The 23,923-nt window shown below is 39.3% G+C and overlaps 1 protein-coding gene across 5 annotated transcripts in view; it reads right to left on the bottom strand.

Annotated features, from left to right (window-relative positions):
- The window catches only part of ppfia1 (PTPRF interacting protein alpha 1), a 68,168-nt gene extending 59,280 nt beyond the window's left edge, over positions 1-8,888 (bottom strand). For 3 of the 5 annotated variants that reach the window (XM_062967847.1, XM_062967846.1, XM_062967848.1), the window contains exons 1-2: positions 8,011-8,887; positions 2,862-3,125 (exon numbers count right to left, since the gene is read on the bottom strand). In XM_062967847.1, the coding sequence (XP_062823917.1) occupies positions 2,862-3,125 (264 nt within the window). In that variant the 5' untranslated portion in view covers positions 8,011-8,887. Of the gene's footprint in view, positions 1-2,861; positions 3,126-8,010 lie in introns of all 5 variants that reach the window. The other 2 variants (XM_062967844.1, XM_062967845.1) reach the window with 1 other exon arrangement.
- Positions 8,889-23,923: the final 15,035 nt, after the last annotated feature.

Genomic DNA, 23,923 nt, shown 5'->3' with positions numbered 1-23,923 from the left:
ATTTTAAAAAGTATTTTCAGAAAATATTCCAGCATGACATTTGGTTCTGTTCTTCAGTTCTCAAAACATTAACAGAATTAGCCAAAAGTAAAGTTTAACATGAAAAACAAATGAAGCTGATAAAAGAGCAGTTCAAAAACACCAGAGAAATTATGTTTTGTTAGATTAAAGTCACACTGTTTAAGTGTCAGGACCTTAATTAAACTATTCAGAATGTTCAACTAGGAAATCAAATCCAAACACATCTAAATACAAAAAGACTAATAAACAATTAAAAGTAATACTATTAATCATGAAAATACTTGTTCAATAGAAACCTATTCTCCCTTTTAACAAAAGGTTATTCTGGATAAACCCTTCAACAAAAAAGCATGCCGTGGGTTTCTATCACATAATTCCCCCATCCCCACCCTGTCACAGACATGATGTTCCTGCTTTGAATGCACCAAAGTTAGTATTTGAGACCCACAGGCAGTCTGATCTAAAAGAATATCAACATTTTGATATGTTAAGAGTAAAATAATATTTTTATTTTGTCATTTCCCAGTACCATTTCTAGCGCTGAATATTAAATCCTGCAATTACTTGCATTTGATCAAGTGTCAGAATGTATGTTATCAGCAATAACTCCACTGTGAATGGACATGACTCTCACTGTCAGTACTTCAGACATCGAAATTGACACTTCACACTATTTACCATCATTACTCCCAACAACAAAAAATTGTGAGCATATAAACATATAACTCAGAATAATACTTCACGTATTTGTCCTCAAGACATATTTCAGAATGTTTATTAACTGTTAGTGTAGTTTTACTAATATTTCTCATATACAGTGGATGTGAACTGTAGCATGCTTGTCAAAGTTTGCTGTTATGAATCTACTTTGATGTATACATTCATGCCTGGATATCTGTATGCATATAATAAGTATTCAACTGGTCTTATTGCATTAAACAATTAAGACACAGTCTCCTACCACCACTATCTTTGTATGACTGAATAAGTACATTAGAATAGTCCTATGAGTCTCTTCCACAAAAAAATACAAAATGTTCCTTTAAGACAACTACCAAAATAAGGAACTCGCCTCCAAAGATTCTGTAATCATTAAAGCTCATCAAATGGCACCATTTATCGCAGCTTAAAAAAACAAAAATGCCCTGAAGTCATTGAATACTAAAACAGTAAAAGCAATCCACATCTCAACAGCAGCTGATACTTTACAGAAAGAAATCTATAAAAGATCAATAATCTGTTCCTATTTTACCTGTTATTAATTGGAGAGATTCTATACACCTTTTTTTGTCCCTAAAGAACTCTATGGTACTTGATGATCATATTTGACTCAAAATTTCTATTCATCTGTGAAATTCACTGACTCCCTGGGTTAGTCACCCTTCCACGAAGTTTAGGTTTTCCTTTAGCAGACAAAACACATCAATGCTCACACAGCTCACTACTTTCTAAACTACCTTATTAGAATATAACATTGAATATGTATCAACTTATATTAAAACAGAGTATCAACTTCCAATATGGAATTTCCACCTCTCTGTAAAGAAAGAAGACATCTCTTTTATAAGCATGAAAACTGCATGGGCAGATTCATCACATGCTGTGTTTTCTCTTCTACAGAACCAGGACTGTAAGTAAGGGTTGCTATTCTACCTTTTTCTTGGCAGAGACACTGCAATTTTCTACATGAAAGAAAACCAGTGAAGGAACTATGACTACTTCCTTTGCAGTCTTGTGACATCTCTTCTCCCAGTGATGAGTGAAAACATGGTTGGAATTACAATATCAGCATTTAAAAAATAGTTCTAATCTCTTCTACTGCTGCTTTAATACTCTGGTTTTGTATGTACACAATCCCTAACTGTAAACATGATACCTAGATACATGTATGATTTCTTGCAAGCCAGTTTAGCCCATTTTACGATACTACATTGGAATCACACAAAAGTTTTGTCTGCTCTGTTTACCTGCTTTTACTTCCGGGGGAGGAGGGGAGAGCACAACTGAAGCTACCTTCTGGAAAAGCCTAAGATAAATTACAACCATAATGCAGCATGAAGCAGTAAGATGTGGCATCTGCAGCATTTTATTTTCTCACATGTCAATTGCTAAGGAAACAATTTAAAATCTTGCTAATTTTAAAAAATCCGCTTGGGTATACTTCTGGATTCTGATTTGAGCATGCATGTTGTCCAGGTTTCAGCAATGGCCAGGAGCCACAGGTGATAATTGAGACCTTAGATCTGGCCATGATAACACATGCTTAGATAATGCATTGACTGGATTCTTGTAACAAGCTCTACATTGAGCTTCTACTAGAAACAAATAGGAAACTTTAGTGGACCTAAAATGCCTTGTCCAGGCTGATGACTGGGGCTAGTTATAGGAAACATATAACCCCCTTGTTGAAACAGCTTCATGGACTACCAATTACCATAGTTTCCAAGCAGAATTCAGAGTGCTTGGTTTCTACCTTGTATTCACACTATCTGAAAGACTGCCTGTGTTCAAGCTTTAAAATCATCAATGGAAGGCATTATCTTGTCCTATCACCATCAAAGGAATGTTTGGTGAGGCCTTAGGAGACAGCCTTTTCAGTGGCTGCTTTAAGATTGTTGCATTGTCTCCCCGGGAAGGTTGTTGGTCCCCTTTCCTTTCATCAATAGGCTAAGACCTCTTTTATTCAGGCAGCCCTTTGGCAGAAATTGTACATGACAGAAAAGTTTTGTGGTGTTTTTTAAATTCTTTTAACATTTGTGTTAGTGTTTCAACTGTATTTTAATACTGTAGGCTACCTTGTGAAAAGTGGGTTATAAACCAAACGAATAAGTAAATCATACCTGGGGAAGTGCGGTGTTCAGCTGTCGCTGTAGAGAATCCCTTTCATGGCCAACTTCATGCAGTTTCCCCTGTGTTAATGCTAGTGTCTCTTGAGTCTCTCGCAGTGTATCCAGGAGGCGGTCTCGTTCCTCCAACATTGACACCATTAGTTGCTCAAAATGGGAATCAGCATCTGATTGTAAAGGCGAACCAGAACCATGGCTTCCACTTCCTCCTGAAGGAATCTCTGCCTCACTGATAGTAGGCATCACCTCGCACATCATCTTGAAATGAGGTTGAAAATTTAGTTAGATTAGTTAAATGGAAAATACAGATTCAATTAACAGAAACTTTATTTGCAACTTGATATACTTAACTACACAGTAAAATCCCACAAATCCTTGTATTGCTTATTTAAAGTATGTCACTAACATAGTGAAGGCCCATCAGTGTTTATACAACCAAACAAGATCACGGCTGATAAAAACAAAACCAAAAAAAACCCCCCCAAAAAAACCCCTTTGCAGCATATACGGCCAACACAACAACTTTGTTTTCTTGCAAAACACTAATTGGTATCACAAAAGACTTGTGTGTAACGCAACAAAACTAATTGTCTCTAGTGTCCCAAACCCAAGCTTATTTTAACGTGGGATTACATCAGTTTTACTGAAAACGCAGAACTGGAAAAAGCTCCACATAACATTATCTGACTAGTATGTTTGGTTTAAATATCATATTCAAAACATTCAAAACTTTGTTAGAATCATTTGTTGGGTTATTTACAGTGCTCATCCTTAATATGGGATATATGCTATTGTTTGTCAACAATGCCCTTCAGCAATCTACACAGGACAAACAGGCCAGTCTCTGTGCCATAGGATAAGGTAAAGGTTTTACCCTGACATTAAGTCTAATCGTGTCCGAGTCTGGGGGTTGGTACTCAGCTCCATTTCTAAGCCGAAGAGCTGGCATTGTCCGTAGAGACCTCCAAGGTCATGTGGCCGGCATGACTGCATGGAGCGCCGTTAACTTCCTGCCAGAGCAGTACCTACTGATCTACTCGCATTTGCATGTTTCCAAACTGCTAGGTTGGCAGAAGCTGGGGCTAACAGCGGGCACTCACTCCGCTCTCCAGATTCGAACCTGCGACCTCAAGTCCTCGAGTTCAGAAGCTCAGCGCTTTAACACGCTGCGCCACTGGAGGCTCCTCTATTTTAGCCCTAGAGGATAGTAACAGTACACACACATACACTTAGAACCAATCATGGCATAAGAAATCTGAGCTGCTGTACACTGAAAGAACTTGAAGGCACAGTGACAAAAACAACCTGTGAAAAAGGAATCTGATCTAATAGTTATCAACCTCTAACTGATCAGGATAATTGATTAATATAATTCAGTTAATTCGGAGTACATATATCTTAATTTATAAGTGTCCTAAACCAAGAAACATGGCAAAAGCAAGTATACACATAGTTCATATAATTTATTATAACTCAAACAATGATCTAACTGCTGCAGTGCCATTGGTCAGCACCTTTAAACTCTTAGAAATGTAGTTTCACACCACAAAAGACAGCCAGGTTTTACAATCAGGATCAGAGATGAGTAGGGTGCCAGTCTCCAGATTGTGTTCACTGCAGCCTGGAGCATTTCTTACCGTTGACTATGCTGGCTAGGGCACATCAGGGCTGCCATCATCCCTGTTCTATATTATAGGTAGGTAAACAGATATATTTCAAATGCTTAGGCTATTTTACTCATTATCCCTGACCAATCCTCAGGATGAAAGAGATTGATGGATGTTATTACCGTATTTTTAAATTCTTGAAGTTTCAGTTTGCCTAGCCTTGTGTCTTCATTCAGTAACCTAAATGTACTGCAGATGTTTGTCTTTATAAAAAAAATTTTTGTAAGAATTTGGACAAGTTCTAGACAGTATGCATATTGACAATGCTGTTAGAGGGTTCCTCACATTGCAGTTACAAAAAAGTATATTTTCCATGTTTTGCTTTTCTTTGATTTGCAGCTGTATATAGCTATCAATTAGAAAATGAAAACTGCAGGAAATACATAAAAACACATACAGATGTAGTAAAAATAAGTATGCAGCTGTGTTTCACTTTAAAACAAATTTGTATAATTTATGATGAATAAAACTTGTCAGTTTTACAGTAAATCTAACTATGAGAAAATGTTGAATCTTAGGCACTACATAAAGTAATCCAGATTGGCAAAAATAGATTGGTTGTAAGATGAATATTCTATATTCATCAATTGTGCCTGAATTTGTAAAACTAAGATGATTAACTGAGTCCCCTTGTCTAAAAGTCAGATCAATAACACCTTTGTTTGCACAAGTCCTTTTCTCACAACAAACGGGCCAGCCGTCTCCCTCCCCTTAGGTCCTGGAATGATTACACTTTGTCCTTGACCCAAAGCACTTTAGAACTATGTCATTGCACTTAAGTTTAGGTAGTCCCGTCATGCCACCCCCTCCACCAACCTGGTGGTCCATTTTATCTTACTTTATTTTAACTGTTTTTATTTTTAACTGATTTATATGTTGAGTTTTTTATAATTTACTGTATTGTTTTGGTTAAGGTAACTGTTTGTATAACTGCTGGTTTTTACTGTCTTTGTATTTTAATGTGTTTTAACTGATTTATTGTTTTGTATTTCAGGCTTCTGACCCGTGTAGCCACCCCGAGTCCCTGCCAGGAGATGATGGTGGGGTAGAAAATAAATTATTATTATTATTATTATTATTATTATTATTATTATTATTATTATTATTATTAAGATGATGGAATTCTGACTCTGTGAATCTGATTGGTTCGTGATTTCTGGCTTGTAAGCATATAAAGCATTGAGAAGCTGATGAAAAGAGAGAAGCCTGTGGCTATGATAACTCAACAATATAGCTAAAGAAGAAGATAGGAGTCCAAAATAGACCTTTAAAAGAGAGAGGACACCAGAGTATCAAATGAAAACAATGAAGCTGTTGCAATAGCACATGGTGAACCAACAGGAATAAGTCTAATACTATATACACAAGCATTTAATAACTCAGGTAGACAGAGTGCAGTCATCTAAAGGAGCATCTACACCGGAGAACTAGTGCAGTTTGACACCATGTTAGGCACTATGGCTCAAATACTATGAAATCATGGGACATATCATTTTAAAGGTCTTCAAATCTTCTCTATCAATCAGTGCTGGTGTCTCAACAAACTACAAATCCCAGAATTCCATTCCTTTGAGCCTTGGCAATTAACAAGGTGTCAAACTGTACTACTTTTACAGTGTACATGCACACTAAGTGCTCCTGAATATCCACTTAGTTAACTACAGGGAAGCTTACAATAAATTGATAAAGGACAAGGAAGGTTTAATATTAATAGTTTACAAGGCGTTAGAGTCACATATAATTATTCATATATATTTAATAATACCTAGTTAATTTTATATAACCATTATTCATAAATAACTAAATTACTTTTCAGTTTTAAGAATCAAAATCTATATGATGTTTTCTTGCATGCTATTGAAAGAATGCGTGAGAAGACATGCTGCAAAGTACACTGGCAGAAAGTTAGTAGTCCTTAATAATGTGGTGTTCTGAAGAACATGTGAGAATGGGGCAGGGATTAATGAGTAATATACAATAGATAGGTAGTACATATCTATACCTTCAAGTAGGTTCCAACTTAAGGTGACCCTAAGGTAGTGGTTCTCAACCTGTGGGTCTCCAGATGTTTTGGCCTTCAACTCCCAGAAATCCTAACTGGTAAACTGGCTGAGATTTCTGGGAGTTGGAGGCCAAAATGCCTGGGGACGCACAGGTTGAGAACCACTACCCTAAGGTAAACTTATGTGGTTTTCTGAAGTTAAATCAACCAATGGGTTTCTATGGCCAAGCAGGGTTTTGAATCTTGATCTCCAGCGTCACAGTCCAACACTCAAGCCACTACACTACACAAAATGTGTCTACACTACACAGACACATTTCTGTATCAATTTTTGGCCTAGAGGACATGGCATCAGAGGAAGAATAATAGGAGTGCAGAATTAAAAAGTGGTACAGATCAAAAAGGTAATGTGGCTGTATCAGTAGTCCCTTTAATTTGCTTCAGGAAAGTATCACAGGAACTGAACAAGGCCCTTGCAGACAAATATTTGATTTTTTTTTAAATTACAGTGATTGAAGAGGTCTCTAAACTTGAATTTAAATGTATATGGATCTGTACATTTCAGTACAGCACAATATTTTTTTAACAACCAGAACAAATCCCAAACATAGGGAGTGTTTAATTAAAGCAAACCACATTCAATTAAAGCCAAGAATTCCAATAATGTTCTTTACCCTTCTTTAGATGATCACCATGAAACATAAGCTAGCAATTTTGCCAAGAGACCTTCAATGAGATAAATTCCACTCCCCATATGTTTATGATTCTATAGTAATGAAAATGAGCTTTATAGTTGGGTTGCTGTGAGTTTTCCGGGCTGTGTAGCCATGTTCCAGAAGCATTCTTTCCTGACGTTTCACCCACATCTATGGCAGGCATCCTTAGAGGTTGAGGTTCGTTAGAAACTAGGCAAGTGGGGTTTACAGCCTTCCAGACAGGAAATGATCAGGGCCAGCTAATCACCTCCCAACAAAGGATGTAGCCAGGAAGGAAGCAGCCAAGCTCTGAAGCTGCAAGGCTATTCAATGCTAATCAAGGTGATCAATTGCAACATTCACACTTGCCTCAAACAGACAAGAGTTCTTTCTTTCAACCTGGTCATTCCACAGATATATAAACCCTACTTGCCTAGTTTCCAACAAACCTCACAACCTCCGAGGATGCCTGCCATAGATGTGGGTGAAACGTCAGAATGCTTCTGGAACATGGCCATACATCCCGGCAGCAACCCGGTGATTCTGGCCATAAAAGCCTTCGACAACAGTGCTTTATAGTTAACCCTTACAGTAACAACCAGTAACAAGTAAAGAAGAATGTAAGCCGTTCCATGTCCTCTCGGGGAGATGGGACGGGATATAAATAAAATTTTATTATATTATTATTACACAACTCATGGAGAGTGGAATGTATTTCAAGTCACTTTTCTGTGGCAACCTCTCAATAACCGCTACAGACTTCCACTGCTTTCCTTTACCTTGCTCGAGGAAAATAAATGGTTTTAGGAGGCCAACGTATTTTTCCAGCAATATCAGCTCTCTTTAGTAACTTTGCAAAAGGATTCCCAAGAATATTTCCACGGGTGGAGCAGCCATCCAACTTGGCTATACAACGTCCACAAAGCCTCACATAAGGCAATAAATAATCCTGCTGAGGGGGGGAAAAAACCTTCAACAGGAGCAGCAAATAGTCCAGTTCGGTAGCGTAAGACAAACGGAGAAGAGCCCAGACTTTAACTCGATTCCTACATAATCCTGATCCACAGGTCTTTCAAAAAAACATAAAAACAACAAAGAAGTTCAGAAAGCCAGTGGGTTGTTTTTTTCAGTGCTTCTGGCCCAACCACGAAGAACAAACAATACACGTTACAGAGACCTCGCCTGAGGTCATGAGGGCAGGACTATCAAAACACAAGAGATACAAATGAGTGGAGGCGACGAATCAAGCGGGAAGGCACTCCTCCTTTACGCCCCTTGCTTGCGAGGCAGCTGAGGCTCCTTTCCTCGGTGAGGATCCTTTCCTCCCGGGTCCTCTCGGGCGCCTTGCGTGTGGTTCCTCTTTCTCCGGCTTCAAGAGGGGCCGAGCGGGGGAGCGGCACGGCTCAGGAGTGGGCGAGGGTCCGGGACGGGCTCCTGAGGAGACAGACGAGGCCCAGACCGGCGCTCCGCCTCCTCCACGTCCGAGCAGCCAGCTCTCCCACTCCAAGGGGCTCCCTCCGTCCCGCGGCGGCGGCTTGGGCCCAGGAGAGGCCACTCTGGGAGGCCGCCTGTGGAGCCGGAAGGGTCCCGCCGTCTCTGCCTCCAGCCGGGCCCTCCGCCGCCGCCTCCTCCTTCTTCTCCTCTGCCTTCGCCGCTGCCTCCGCCGTTCCTGCTCTTCCCTGCAGCCTTTGCGGCTCCTGCACACAACAGCGCCTGGCCCACAAGGCACCGCGAGAGGCGCTCCGCTCTTTCTCTCAATCCCAACTTTGCTCTCCCGCGCCTCCTCTGGCCAGGATGCGGGATTGCACCTTGGAAACTTCCACATTGCCATATCACCCAGAATAAGAATAATAATACAGTAGAGTCTCGCTTATCCAACGTTCTGGATTATCCAACGCATTTTTGTAGTCAATGTTTTCAATACATTGTGATATTTTGGTGCTAAATTTGTAAATACAGTAATTACTACATAGCATTACTGCGTATTGAACTACTTTTTCTGTCAAATTTGTTGTATAATGTGATGTTTTGGTGCTTAATTTGTAAAATCATAATCTAATTTGATTTTTAATAGGCTTTTCCTTAATCCCTCCTTATTATCCAACATATTTGCTTATCCAACGTTCTACCGGCCCGTTTATGTTGGATAAGTGAGACTCTACTGTAATAACATACTCCATCAACTCCGCTGGACTGGCCACGTTGTCCGATCACCGTCTCCCAAAGCAGCTACTCTACTCCAAACTCAAGAACGGGAAACGGAATGTTGGTGGGCAGGAAAAGAGATTTAAAGATGGGCTTAAAGCCAACCTTTAAAACGGTGGCATAGACACTGAGAACTGGGAAGCCCTGGTCCTTGAGCACTCTAATTGGAGGTCAGCTGTGACCAGCAGTGTTGTGGAGTTCGAAGAGGCACGAATGGAGGGCTTAAAGGAGAAACGTGCCAAGAGAAAGGAGCCTCAAGCCAACCCTGACCGAGACCGCCTTCCACCAGGAAACCGATGTCCTCATTGCGGGAGAACATGCAGATCAAGAATAGGTCTCTTCAGTCACCTGCGGACACACGCCCAAGACCCTATAACTGGAGGACCATCATCCTCGGCCTACGAGGGATCACCTAAGTAAGTAAGTAATAATAATAATAACAACAACAACAACAACAACAATAAATACAACTTTATTTATATACCGCCCTATCTCCTCGAGGGACTCAGAGCTGTTTCCAATACAACAGGAAACATACAACAAGTTAAAAATCATACAGCAATTAAAACATAATACAAAATACAGTAGAGTCTCACTTATCCAATATAAACAGGCCGGCAGAACGTTGGAGAAGCGAATATGTTGGATAATAAGGAGAGATTAAGGAAAAGCCTATTAAATATCAAATTAGGTTATGATTTTACAAATGAAGCACCAAAACATCATGTTTTACAACAAATTTGACAGAAAAAGTAGTTCAATATGCAGGAATGCTACGTAGTAATTACTGTATTTACGAATTTAGCACCAAAACATAATGATGTATTGAAAACATTGACTACAAAAATGCATTGGATAATCCAGAATGTTGGATAAATGAGACTCTTCTGTAGATACATAAGACATATAGTCATCAAGGATTTAAAAACCAATGACAGAACTCCATCAAAACCCAGACATAGTAACCAGGGTGGCCAGCTATAAAGTGCTAGGTGTGTCAGATGCTAAAATACATAGTGGATAGGGAGGCGGGTAAAGTGCTAAGCAAGAACATAGCCGGCAGGCTAAGGGGAGCTCTACTCGAAGATCTGTGGATGTGGCTCTTAATGAGACATCCCATATCATCACAGGATGTCTACACCCCACACCCCTGGAGAAATTATACTGTTTAGCCGGCATTGCACCACCTGACATCTGCCGGGAAGTAGCAGCCAGCAATGAAAGGACCAAGGCATTGACATCTCCGGCCCATCCCCTGTTCGGATATCAGCCAGCACGCCATCGCCTTAAATCAAGAAATCATTTTCTAAGATCTACCGTGATAGTCGCAGGATCACCCCAGCAAGCGAGAGTCCAAAAGTGGCAGGCTAAAACCTGGAATCTCAATCAGTGGCTGACACCAGATGAGCGACTCCGTCCTGGGCACATAGAAGACTGGGTGACTTGGAAGGTGATGAACAGACTGCGTTCTGGCACCTCGGGATTCAGAGCCCATCTTAAGAAATGGGGTCACAAAGTGGAGTCCACGACATGCAAGTGTGGAGAAGAGTAAAAACCACAGACTATCTACTACAATGCAGTCTTTGCCCTGCCACAAGCACAATGGATGATCTTCTTATAGCAACACCCGAGGCACTCCAAGTGGCCAGCTTGGACATTTAGTATAATGCCTAGTAGTAGTAGTAGTAGTAGTAGTGGTGGTGGTGGTGGTGGTGGGTTTTTTTTTTGAACTTTGTGTTTTCAAATACATAACAACTTGTACCCTCAGTTCGCTTCTGACACAATAAACAAATTACAGTAGTGTCTCGGTCATCCAACATAAACAAGCCGGCAGAACGTTGGATAAACAAAAATGTAGAATAATAAGGAGGGATTAAGGAAATGCTTATTAAACGTCAAAACTTGTTTGTTTTAATGCATTTGTGATTTTATCGTATTCATATTTGTGGCATTGAATTGTGCCTTTTTGTAAGGCCGCTCTAAATCCCCTGAAGGGTGGGAAGGGCAGGATATAAATGTGGTAAATAAATAAATTCCAGTTCAAAGCAGAAAATGTGGGATTTTATTTAGCTATGTGGAAGGGCCCTAATACAGTTTGATACTACTGCACTTTGCCATGGCACAAAGCTATGAAACTGCAAGAGCTGTAGGTTTACAAGTTCTTTGGCTTCTGCCAAAAGGAGAGGAATACCAGCTGCCCCACCAAACTACAACTCCCAGCATGGCAGCTGGTATTCATTGGTGGTCTTTCACACAGCCATATAACCCAGAATATCAAGGCAGAAGATCTCACAATAGGTGCTTTGAACTGGGTTATCCGAGTCCACACTGCCATATATTCCAGTTCAAAGCAGATTATGTGGGATTTTATTCAGCTGTGTGGAAGGGACCCATGTGAGATATGGTGCCTTTGGGGTATATAGAACTGACCTCTAAAGCAAATGCATTATGATTGTTAGCTGTGTGTGGTGTGTGAACATTTCCTCAATAAAGTTTGGGAAATCACAGGGCCCTTCCACACAGCCATATAACCAAAAGGTAGAATAACCCACAATATCTGCTTTGAACTGGATTATCTGAGACCACACTGCCATATAATCCAGTTCAATGTGGATTTTATGAAGCTGTGTGGAAGGGGCATCAGAGTACCTCTTTATTCTAATTACAGATCTCATTAAATTAAGTTCTTAAAGTGCCACCATGGTTTCCATTACACCTAAGGCCAAAAGCAAAGTTGTCAAACTGCCAGCACTGCAGGTTTTCTCAGCCTGATGTGGCTTATAAGGAACTTCCAAGTTCCTTATAAGCCACTTAAAAGGGGAAGGTGTTTTTTATGTTTCTGTGTTTGTGCCTTCAAATTGTTTGTCAACTGATGGAAATACTATGACTTTGTTGTCAAAGGCTTTCATGGCCAGAATCATGGGATTGCTGAGAGTTTTCCGGGAAGTATGGCCATGTTACAGAAGCATTCACTCCTGATGTTTTGCCCACATCTATGGCAGGCATTCTCAGAGGTTGTGAGGTCTGTTGGAAACTAGGCAAAACAAAAACAGTTATAAGCTATTAAGGGTACCATATTGGTGTGTGTGTGTGTGTGTGTGTGTGTATATACACGCGCGCGCACACACATATTTATTTCAGAATTATAAACTAATTCAGGGTGTGCATCCTGGGCATTTTATAATTCTGGATTGTTTTATTTTGTAACACCCAAAGCAATATGTGCACCCTTAACAAGATTAAAGATTCCGATAATAGAGACATGTCACAAAATTACAGGAGAAACTTCGTGAGGTTTGCAACTTTATTATTTAAGATGGGATTGGTAACTAATTAAATCATTATGACAACATGTTGTCTTCAGTATAGACGCACTGACTTGGCCTTCAAATAATCACCTTAGCTGCTATTAGCTGTCAAAGGGTGTATACATTTTGGGGGGATGCCTTGAATTTCCTCCTGAGGGACTGCAAATAGGATTGAGTAGAAATCCCCTTTCCTCCCTTTGGGTCACAGCTAAAAGTAATCCTATCTTCTACTCTAGCCTGGGAGCTATTGAAAACAAAGGACTCGCCTTCTGATTTAACAGGCGTACAGTTAAAACATGAATCCCTCTCTTGTAAAGACTAGCACATTTTATTTGACAGATGCCCGTCTTCTCTGACAGGAGTAGATTTTTCAAGGTGCCAGGAGATTCCCTTGTTTTTGCTCCAAGAGACTGAAGATTAAACCTAGGAAAAATGCCTATGGCTGCATGTCACGTCACGCAGATGGTGTCCCACGACTGGGCAGGTTTGCAGAGCCTTGGGCTGTAAGATCCATCCTCTCTTTCCATCCGTTGGCGGGGATGAGGTGAATATGTACAACTTTGCCCTGCCAATTATGTTATTTCACCGGTGAGACGTTAAGACAGGCAGTAGAAAGGGGGGTGGGTAGAAGAAGAGCAGGCATCTGGCCTGAGAAGAGCAAAGAAACCACGCTCCATAGCCTAGCCGGGGTTTCTGAGAGCTTAACTGGAGGGGATTAACATTTTTGAGAAGAGGAGGGAGGGAATTTCAGCTGCTTGTGAGGTACTCAGTGAACAGTGTTCAGCTCTTCCAAGTCCATTCCCCCTTGTTTACTTGAAAAAACTAATTTTACTGTTGCAAATAATGCACCTAAAGATGTAGCATTTGTATGAATACACAGGTTTAGCATCCCTCACCCAAAATGCTTGTTTTGAGTAATCATAATTGAAATATTAATTTTAACCCACCTCTCCCCATGGATTGAGGCAGGGGAAAGTGGCATCACTAGGGGGTTTCAGGGGGGTACAAATCACACCGTGTGATACCATCAGAAGGGGTGGCATCAAAATGGCTGTCTATAAAATGTTCATGCAGGAATCAATTATACAATAAAAGAATATATAATATCAATGCATGTTAAAACAGCCTATAATTTCATAATTAAAAACTCATAATTTAAAATACACACAAGTACTGGAAGCCTGATGCTATGGAACGGTTTCAAATCTAGGGTAGGCCGCGGAGACTAGAGCAGGTGGTTTTAAATAACTAGTGGATAGTGTCATAGCTACCAATGGCATTGGCAGGAGCATTGTCCCTGGGTTTCAAACTGTCCCCAGTCCCTGCCCTAAGAGACAAGAAGACAGTGGTGGTCATACTTCTGGGGAGCATTTGTATTTCTTGCATCTGGGTATAAATCAGATGAATAATGGGAAACAACTATTGGCAACCTAAGCTCTGTTTGTGTGTGTGTGTGGCAACATATATATACAAAGTGTATTTGTATGTGTATATGTGCGTGTGTGTGTGTGTGTGTGTGTATACACACACATACATATAGGTATGTGTGTGTGTATATATATATATACACACACACACATACATACATACACACACACACACACACACATACACACACACATATTGAAGCAGTGATTATGTGTGTAATGTACCTTTGAGTCATCTGTTGACTTATGGCAATCCCATTAATGTCATAGGGTTTCTTAGGCAAGGAATAATCAGAAGTGGTTTTGCCAGTTCCTTCCTCTGAAATACAGCCTGTGGCACCTGTTATTCATTGGCATTCTTCCATCCAACTACTAACCAGGGCAATCCCTGGTTAGCTTCCAAGATCAGATGAGATCTGGTGGCTCATCATCTAACTGGAAACACTCAGGATTGAAAAACTCGTATGGATAGAAAGCCACCGTTTTGGAAATGACATAGCTGTTCAAATGAAGTATCCAGATTAAGGAGAAGAAAAATACAAAGATGAATGGTGTAGGAATAGTTATAGATCATACCATTTGAAGACATCAATCAATCTATTATTATCAAATTGTCTTCTAGGAATATTTAGTGTTCCCTGGAAATTTGTCACCATTTTGTGTGACTCATGCGGCTTGTCCTTACTGATCTTCTTATATGATTTATGAGACGATCAGCAACAGAGCTCAAGCCTCTCATTAGATGCTTTTGCTAATGCTTACTAATGGTTGCTTCAGTCCATAACTGCAGGTAAGTCTTTCTTATGTTTTGGGACACGTGTTTGCTTTATGCAAAACAACCAGGAAAGCTAATGTTCCTGATCAGAACCTTGCTTTTACTGATCAGATGCTCTAAAATAATACCAGGAATCTTCCAGTATTAAAGTTGTTTGAAGCTGAGATCCGTATCCAGGGATCTGTCCTTACTAATTTTTAGTTTTTGAGGGATTTTGGGGAGAGGGTGGGGGTTGTTGAGTTTTCTGGGCTTCAGAGCCCAGAAATCCCAAGGCAGCTGTGTGGATTGGGCCTGGAAGTCACATGCGCAATCCCCAGGCCCAATCCACACAGGGCCAAGAGCTGGAAAGACTCAGGTTTTCTGAAAGACCTGGGTCTTTCCACTTTTACACTTTTACCTGAGGCGTCATTTGGATACTCCGGGTAAAAACGTGGGAACTCATTCATTTTGCTACTATAGGTGTCTGGATGGGTTCTTAAGAAGGTCCAATTTTCTACATGCCCAAGAAAGAAATACAGTTGAGCTGCTACATTTGTGGACTTGGCTTTTGCAGATTTGTGGATTTGATTAATATGTTATCTCTGGTCATCTCTAGGTTGTCCAGAACAACTCTATGGTCAAGCTCTTGTGGAAGATGATCACAGAAATGCACCAAAGGACCTAAAGATTCCCAAAGAGATGTTCTCTCATGTTAAACAAGTAGTAATTTGTTTTTGTGATTTTTCACTTTCACATGGGTCCTGTGCCCAAACCTGATGGCTGACTAAAGCTGAAATAGCAATCGCGGAACTGCTCCTCTTATTTGCAGCTACTGCAGTTCCCCTGTATGCCTGTTTACTCTCTTAGGAGAAAGCAGTAATAGTCGCAAAAGGGGACAAACCTGGTTCTTTTGCTCACTCACTGCTCTTTCCCTTGCAAGTAAATCAGAGGCCCAACGTATAAATAATATATCCAAAGTAATGGAGTGGTGAAGATTGGCCCCACAAACAACGTTTAATCCAATGCATCTGTTCTCCCGCCTCAATCACCAAAAGCTAACCAGCTGACAGTAGGGTTCCCAAACAGATAGGATGATAAGAAAAGTATCCAATCAAAGTATGAGATAAATGCCAACCATTTCCTAAATCACACAAACTGGTCAAACAGTGGTCCCTCGGTGAGCCAGAGTTTTACAAAGTGTGTAAAGGGGTTTTCTGACCTGTACCTATGGATGCGAGAGCTGCACCATAAGGAAGGCTGAGTGAAGGAAGATAGATGCTTTTGAACTGTGGTGTTGGAAGAAAAACCTGAGAGTGCCTTGGACCACGAGAAGATCAAACCAGTCCATACTCCAGGAAATAATGTCCGACTGCTCACTGGAGGGAAGGATATTAGAGGCAAAGATGAAGTACTTTGGCCACATAATTAGAAGACAGGAAAGCTTGAAGAAGCTCATAATGCTGGGGGGGAAAGGAAGGAAAAAGGAAGAGGGGCCGACCAAGGGCAAGATAGATGGATGGTATCCTTAAAGGGATTGGCTTGACCTTGAAGGAGCTGGGAGTGGCCGACAGGAAGCTTTGGCGTGGGCTGGCCCATGAGGTCACAAAGAGTCGGAAGCGACTGAACGAATAAACAACAACAACCGTATCACCACAATGCTCAGTGATGGGGGGAGGGGGGGATTTTGCATTAAAAACCTAAAAGAAATAAAAAGTTTTTATGTTGATGAGACCAAAAGAGAAAAGCCGAAGAGAAGAAGCCAGAATTACCCAGGTTAAGATTTAAAAGCATCATTACAAAAAGAGGATTTGTAAAAATCCACCAGATTTCATCTGGGGATTTGCACAGATATTCACAGAAGAGAAGAAAACATCTAAGGTAGAAATGTATCTAAGCCAACAGTTACTCTGGAAGGAGATTCTTATCAGACACACAACTGCAGGCTATTCTGATTTAAAGGAAAGATAACACACTTTCCAAATAAAGGCAGCTGGATGAATAAGGAGCTGTCGGATGTCCTGAAAACCAGATAGGAAACATGTAGGAAACAGCAGGTCACACAATTAATGAAGTACATAAAGAATGGCTTTTGACACAGTAGCACTCTAGATTCTTATATGTAGTACCACATTACTTCTATGAAGCAGTGTGAAGTTGACTGGAAAAGCTTTCTTTGCAGGAATCCATTTAAAAAACTTGGCTATTAATCTTGGCTACAAACATCTTGTGAAAATAGTCTTTACTATTAGTTGTCATAGCAAAAGTAACTTTATATGATAAAAGGGTTGTGCAACTGAAGCTTCATCAGTTCTCAGGCAAATTGAGAAGTCCTTGAGTGCTGACAGACTCATGGAAAATGTGTGTATTTATCTGAATTTCATCATGTATAAAATTTTAATAACATCTGCTGCACTGTAAATCCTCATTCATTTGCCAAAATCTGAGAATCAGGTGACATTCCACACAGTTTTGCTATTCAGCATCTGTATGATAACTTGGGTTATTTAGTTATTTAGCTCCTTTTGTGTGTTTGGTACTTTAGAGAGGAGAAATCCCTAATCCAAGAAATAAAATATTCAACATATGGAAAACAACAAAAGAAGAAAAATGTGCAGATGGGGCCAAAGAGGGAAATCTGTGCAGTGCTTAATCTTAGTTACAGGCCAAGTTACAGTCAGGAATGGGAATATATTCATACATGTGGCAAACAAAACAAAGGAAAAACAGTACAGTAGAAGTTTTTGAGCCATCGAAGTGACCTTGAATAAAAATCCCAAAAAACTGTAAAATAATAATAACCAAGAAAAAATTAAGTGTTACAAGCCAGAAAGAATATATAAAATAAATATAAATACCAGAAGAAAATTGATAGCTAGTAATTAATGCAGCTGAGAGGATTTATGGATTATGATTTAATGCCGTCATGGACTTAACAGGAGTCGGAATGTCTGAAATCACTGTAGTGCTTCCCCCTCCAATAACCAATAGAACAACCTACTTGTTCTAATCAATGGCAGACCTTTTATTGTTATGTGCCTTCATGTTGTTGTTGATGGATTTATTCTTGCCAATAAAACATTAGAAAGATCTCAGGACAGTTTTCCCTTCATAGAACAGTAGAATTTCCTGCTGCCTGTACCACTGTTCTTCTGGCATGCTAAAATGTCTAGACTTCTGATACGTATGCATTCTTCTACTTTGTCAACTTCACAATGGCATTCCAAGGATGCATTCCTTAATACCCTAAAGCATGCCTCTCTGTTTTAGTAGGTTCCATGCAGTAAAAGAAAATCCACCAGGAATCATTCTGGTGAATATTATTATATGAGCTCAGATAGTAAAATTTAGCGGAACGTCTACAACTCGATGGCTAAGTACACGCTTGGGATGTAAACGGTCCCAGGTTCAATCACCACTTTCTCCAGGTAACACTTGCACAGATCCCTGTGATAGCAAAGCCGAATCTTGAAATAGTTTGGCCTTATAGGAGCTGTGACTCTTGATAGCATTTTTTATTTTCAGCAGCAAAATCTTGATAAGAGGTAATGAGCTTTGCTGTTTTGTAAGGCATAAGACCTCATGATTATCACTGGAACAGTCTGCTGTGCTGAAAACAAACAGAGGATTGTAAATTTAGAAGTACTTTTTCTGTTTATAGGAATGGAGTGAAAAATCAGAGACAGTTCTCTTAAAAATGAGAAATAGATTCAGAAGATCACTACAGAGCAAGAGTGGATAATTTCTGCAGTGCCAGGGGACACTTGTCAGGTTGGACAAATACTCAGTAGCCATATGCTCAAAAAGGAGTTGCAGAGATTAGTAACTTTTAAAAATGAATGAAATAATGAGATAGATTAAAATACATGGCTTTACTATGCAAACATTATTATATTTTATATTTCAAAGATATTTGTTAACAAATAAAACTCCATTATTAACAACCACTGCTGTTCATAGCAAATTAATTAGGATTTAGATTATTAATGTCATTATTAATAAATATCCTATTCATTTGATTGATTAGTATTAATGCCGTATTTATATATAACTAAAGTTAAAGTGAGCTGAAATTTTATTTCAATATGACACTATTTAATGTGATCTTAACTATCCTATAGACAACCATTATTGGTATAATCAATTTCACAATCAATAATATCCCTTTCCCCATTATAGAAGATTTATTGTTTTGCCAATGTTTTTTGGCAGCATATTGTTATGTCAGTGGGAGAATATTTTGGCTTAGAGATACATTTTGATCATATGTGATAGATGCACATATATGGGATACCACAACTTTAGGGCTGGGGGTGGGGTACTCCATCCATCTACAACAACATCTGGAAATCAAGTGATTTCTACTAATCTATACACATTCCTTACAAGCAGCTTTTCAGGTCCTAACCTTAGGTCACTCTACTGTTGTTATTCCTGTGCCTGTGTTTATATAAACTAAAACTCAGTAAAATATAAAGTAGATTAAGTTATTTGTTTATTCTCTTTAAAGAACCCTGCCTCTCTTTTCGTATTACAGAAGCCAAAAAAGGAAGTCTTAGTAACAGCTTCCTGGCCTGTAAGAGGTTTGACAATGCTTTGTTATTGTTCTCATTTCTGCAGCAGAAGTTTATTAAGAGATTGTACTTGTATACAGATTGTACTTTGTATACAGTTTATAAGATGATGTATTTTTAGCGGCAGTCACATGTAAGGACATTCTGTGTCGTAAGCAGCAGTGGCACAAGAGGCATTGGATAAATAGCTAATACAGCAACCCAATCATACAATCACATTCAAATAAGTTGAATTATACAAAAGCTCCTTTTCTTGAGATCTTGATGTGTTAGGTTTCAGATGTTTAAAGCCTGGGAAAAATAATACTGCCCTCACCACACACATTGTTTCATTCAGTCTAGGAAGTGACCCCATACTCAAAGGCATCCATATGATTCTCTGACATATCATATATACTTACCCTTCTTGCTTTGTTTCTTTAACAGTCATAGTATAGGTGAATCTGTATGTCAAAAATAACATTTTCATAATTTTATCAGTCTGTATTTTAGCATTGGTGTAATCCGCACCAGAATATATAGAAAAAAATTACTCAAAACTGTCTTAAACATATACAAATCTTCTTGGGGGGAAAAATGAATTGCCAACCCGGTTCCTTCCCTTTCTTCCATCGTATGTATGTATGTATGTATGTATGTATGCCCTCAGGTCTTCTATCAACTTATGGTGACCCCATGAATTTTGTAAGGATTTCTTAGACAAGGAATACTCAAAGGTGTGTTGCCATAGCCTTCCTCTGAAATAGAGTCTATAATGTCTGATATTCCTTGGCAGTTTCCATCCAGCTGCTAACCAGGCCTGGCCCTGCTTAGTTTCCAAATTCAACAGGGTCTGGTGCCATCAGATTATTTAGATAATTTCTCTCCCATACTTTTCATAAACTCCTTATTTCCACTTTAGTCCTATATATCAGTTGTGTTCTGCAATGTGTTCATTGCATGCAGACTTTCAGAATTTCAGAATAAAAATAGCAAAAGGGGTGTTTTAGTTTCCTTTTTTACTTTTGTTCTTTAGACAGCTAGTGCTGACTTTTCTTTTCATATTACAGTGAGGGTGACCTAAATTTTCCCCTTCCCCTTAGATTGAAAGAAGCAAGTTAAAAGGAAGATCATATTCCACAGAGAGAAAAGAGTACCCTGAAGCTAATCTAAACACAAGAGGACAAATATATTTGAAGCATAATGCCCATTTCTTTTATTTATGTGCATGTAAATGTATGTCACCACCCTTGGTTATAAAAGCTAATATTTATGGAACCCACAGTATGAACCTTCATCTTCAAGTAGAGTTGTATAGCACAATCCTCTCTGTGTTTACTCTGCAACTTAGGGTGCATCTACACTGTAGAATTTAATGCAGTTTTCCAAAATACATATTCTAGAATTTGCCTATCAAAGCTCAGAGAAAGGAGAGTCAATAGGAGGTTCTTCTCCATAAAGCCCACAGTTTGACAATGAAAATTGCTTCAACAAGATCTTGTGATGGCTATGATCCAACAAAATAATGGTTTGCATATCAATGACTACACATTACTGCAAAACCACATACACATGCACTTTTTTGGATCAGAGACAGCAAACCTCAAGATTTCATAGGACTCAGCTATAGCAGTTAAAGTAGAATTGTAGTGCTGCAAATGTGTAGTATGAAACTGTAGTAACTTGTAGTGCAGCTTGGTATGCAATGAGAAATAGAGAAATCAAAATCAAACAATATTTCTAGTAGTAGTATCCTCTAACAGCCAGTAGATATAGTCTTCTTGGTTTCTTCTTAAAGTACATTTAATTAAAATGTATAGAATTTAAAGGAATCTAGCAGAATAAATTATGGGTCACATTTCAGTGAAAATACTGAAGGAGCTTGGGGTGGTGACAGCCGACTGGGAGCTGTGGTGTAGGCTGGTCCATGAAGTCACAAAGAGTCAGAAGTGACTGAACGAATAAACAATAACAAACTGTACAACTACTAAGGACCTCATCAGACACAGGGTTCCCCCTGCTTCTAGACACGTTTGAAAAAAATTACAGATGGAATCCAACAGAGTCCATCATACAATGCAAGACTACTTCTATCGGTTGCCCATGGGCCTCTGCCTGTAAACTGTTTCAAAAGAGGATTCTGGAGTCGGGGAGCAATTGTCTTAAGAGCTCCCAATTTGCACTGAAAAGACTGAATGCACTTAATTTAACATGTGATGAGATCTGTCAGATTCACCAGTGTTACCATCACATATGATGGGGTGAATATATTGTCCATTTTCATTATAAATGGAATGAAATGCTACGATAAGAAGATTCCCCCAATGGGATGAGGTCCTAAGCAATGTTTCTAGTATACTGATTTGTAAAAAATAAAAATGAAAGGATTTTTATCTGCAACACAATTATGTAATAATACTTTCCTGAGTGTGATATATCTCAGGCAGTAGTGCAGTGATAAATCAACAGTGCAGGAACTCATGCTGATGTAACCAGAACAAATATCTCAATATCAGCAACTGTGTTGACAATACATTGAAACTAGCAGTAGCAGTTTCGTCACATTAATACGATATGTGATAATTGCTCATTGAAGACCAAGCCACCCCTCAAAACAAGGATAGTTCAGCATAATATATTGTTGCTAGAAAAGCCTACCAGTTTACCATCTATGCTGATGTTAAATTCCCAGGAAAGACTGAAGTGAATGATGGTGTCAGATAATGTCATGATCTGTGTTCATCAAAAAGTTCCAGTACTAGGCCTGCAAGCCCTGGCTAGTAGCAACCACAATCCAATTGAATCCAGTTTTCTTTAAAGTTCATAATAAAACAGATGAAATTAATTTCTGGCTCCTTACATTGCTTACTTAGATTCGTACACTCAAAGTTGAAAGGACCCGAAGGCCACCTCGTTCTTGACAGGAATCCATAGGTAAGTTATCCCTGGGAGTGGGTCACCCAATCTCTGTTTAAACTTTCCAACAAAGAAAATAATCGACCACCTGCCAAAACAGTCTCTACCTGAAAGCTTGCTATCCAATCTTTGTTTATATCCTTCCAACAAAGAAGATAATCCATCACCTGCCACGGTAGCGTATCCCATTGTTGAATAACTCTAACCACCAGGAAGCTCTTCCTTATGTTTAGTTAAAATGTATATCCTTGTAATTTGAATCTATTGGTTCATTTGGAAACACAGAAAACAAGCTTGCTCCATCCTCTAACTTGACAGTGCTTCAGATATATGAAGATGGCTATATCCTTGAACTAGCTTTTTCTTTCTTGCATTATTTTCTTTCTTCTTTTTTTACCTTGCCTTATTGTTTTGTACTCTTGATTAACTTAAGCTCTGCGTTTTGCCTTTAAATATGCACTTTGTCTGGAAACTGTGCTCAAAAAGGGTGGTGGAAGTATTTCAGGATCTGAGAAGAATTAGTATGAGACATATCCATGTAAAACTGAACAGTCAGGTCTATCTAATTATAGCTATCTCAAGGAGAAACGTACACCTTTTAAAGAGTTAAAACCAGATTCAAATTCGCAGAAGAAACAACTGAAAACTACAGAAACAACAGATGGATACTCAGCAGAGCAAGAGAAATAGAGGTTTTGGGAATCTTGATGTGAATGTGAAGCAATTATGAGAAGAAATAAATAAAGAAAGTACACTTTTGCGAAACCAAAATGCATTAAGTCTCAGGAAATTCCTGTGTGCATTAAATCACAGCACTTCACCACCAAACAGAAACTTACATTTCTCAAATGTTTTTACTAGCATTGCTTTTGAAGTGTATGCAGAAGCATGCCAAAACCCTAACACTGCACATGGCAAAAGATGTTGGCCACCGCAAGGGAGCTGACATGAATGCAAGTTTCAAAACTTCCAAGGAGTTGATCAGGGTTGGTTCATACACATGCATATGCTCTGATTTTTGTTCTTCCTCTGCAGATTTTCCTATTGGCTGGTAATCTTCCAGTTATTTTCTCACAACTCATTTTCTTCATGCCCCATTTTCTTTTACTGGATCTTATTTATTTTATTCACAGTATTTATATTCCACCCTTCTCATCCCGAAGAGGACTCAGGTCAGATCACAATGTACACATATATGGCAAACATTAATTGTCACACGACAAACAGACACAGACAGAGAAAAAGACACAGAGGCAACTTAACATTTTCCAGCTTTCCGGCTTCATGAGGGTATGCTCAATTTCAGCCACAGGGGGAGCTGCTGCTTCATCATTCACTGTGACACCGAGTCCTTGATGGATTACTTCCTCATTCTTCCGCACACATGCTGCTGGACAATTTTTATGGTATTGTAAATTAGTTAAATTAGCCTCCCCACATAAGCGGTACCTAAATTTCCTACTTGATAGATGCAACTATCTTTCAGGTTGCTTAGGTCAACAATGAGCTGGGCTATTTTTAATGATTGGGCA

The sequence above is a fragment of the Anolis carolinensis genome, chromosome 1, assembly GCF_035594765.1.
Source record: "Anolis carolinensis isolate JA03-04 chromosome 1, rAnoCar3.1.pri, whole genome shotgun sequence".
In the NCBI taxonomy this organism is placed as follows: Eukaryota; Metazoa; Chordata; class Lepidosauria; order Squamata; family Dactyloidae; genus Anolis; species Anolis carolinensis.
The sequence above is the reverse complement of the archived record's forward strand: the minus strand, read 5'-3'. Positions and strand labels throughout refer to the sequence as shown.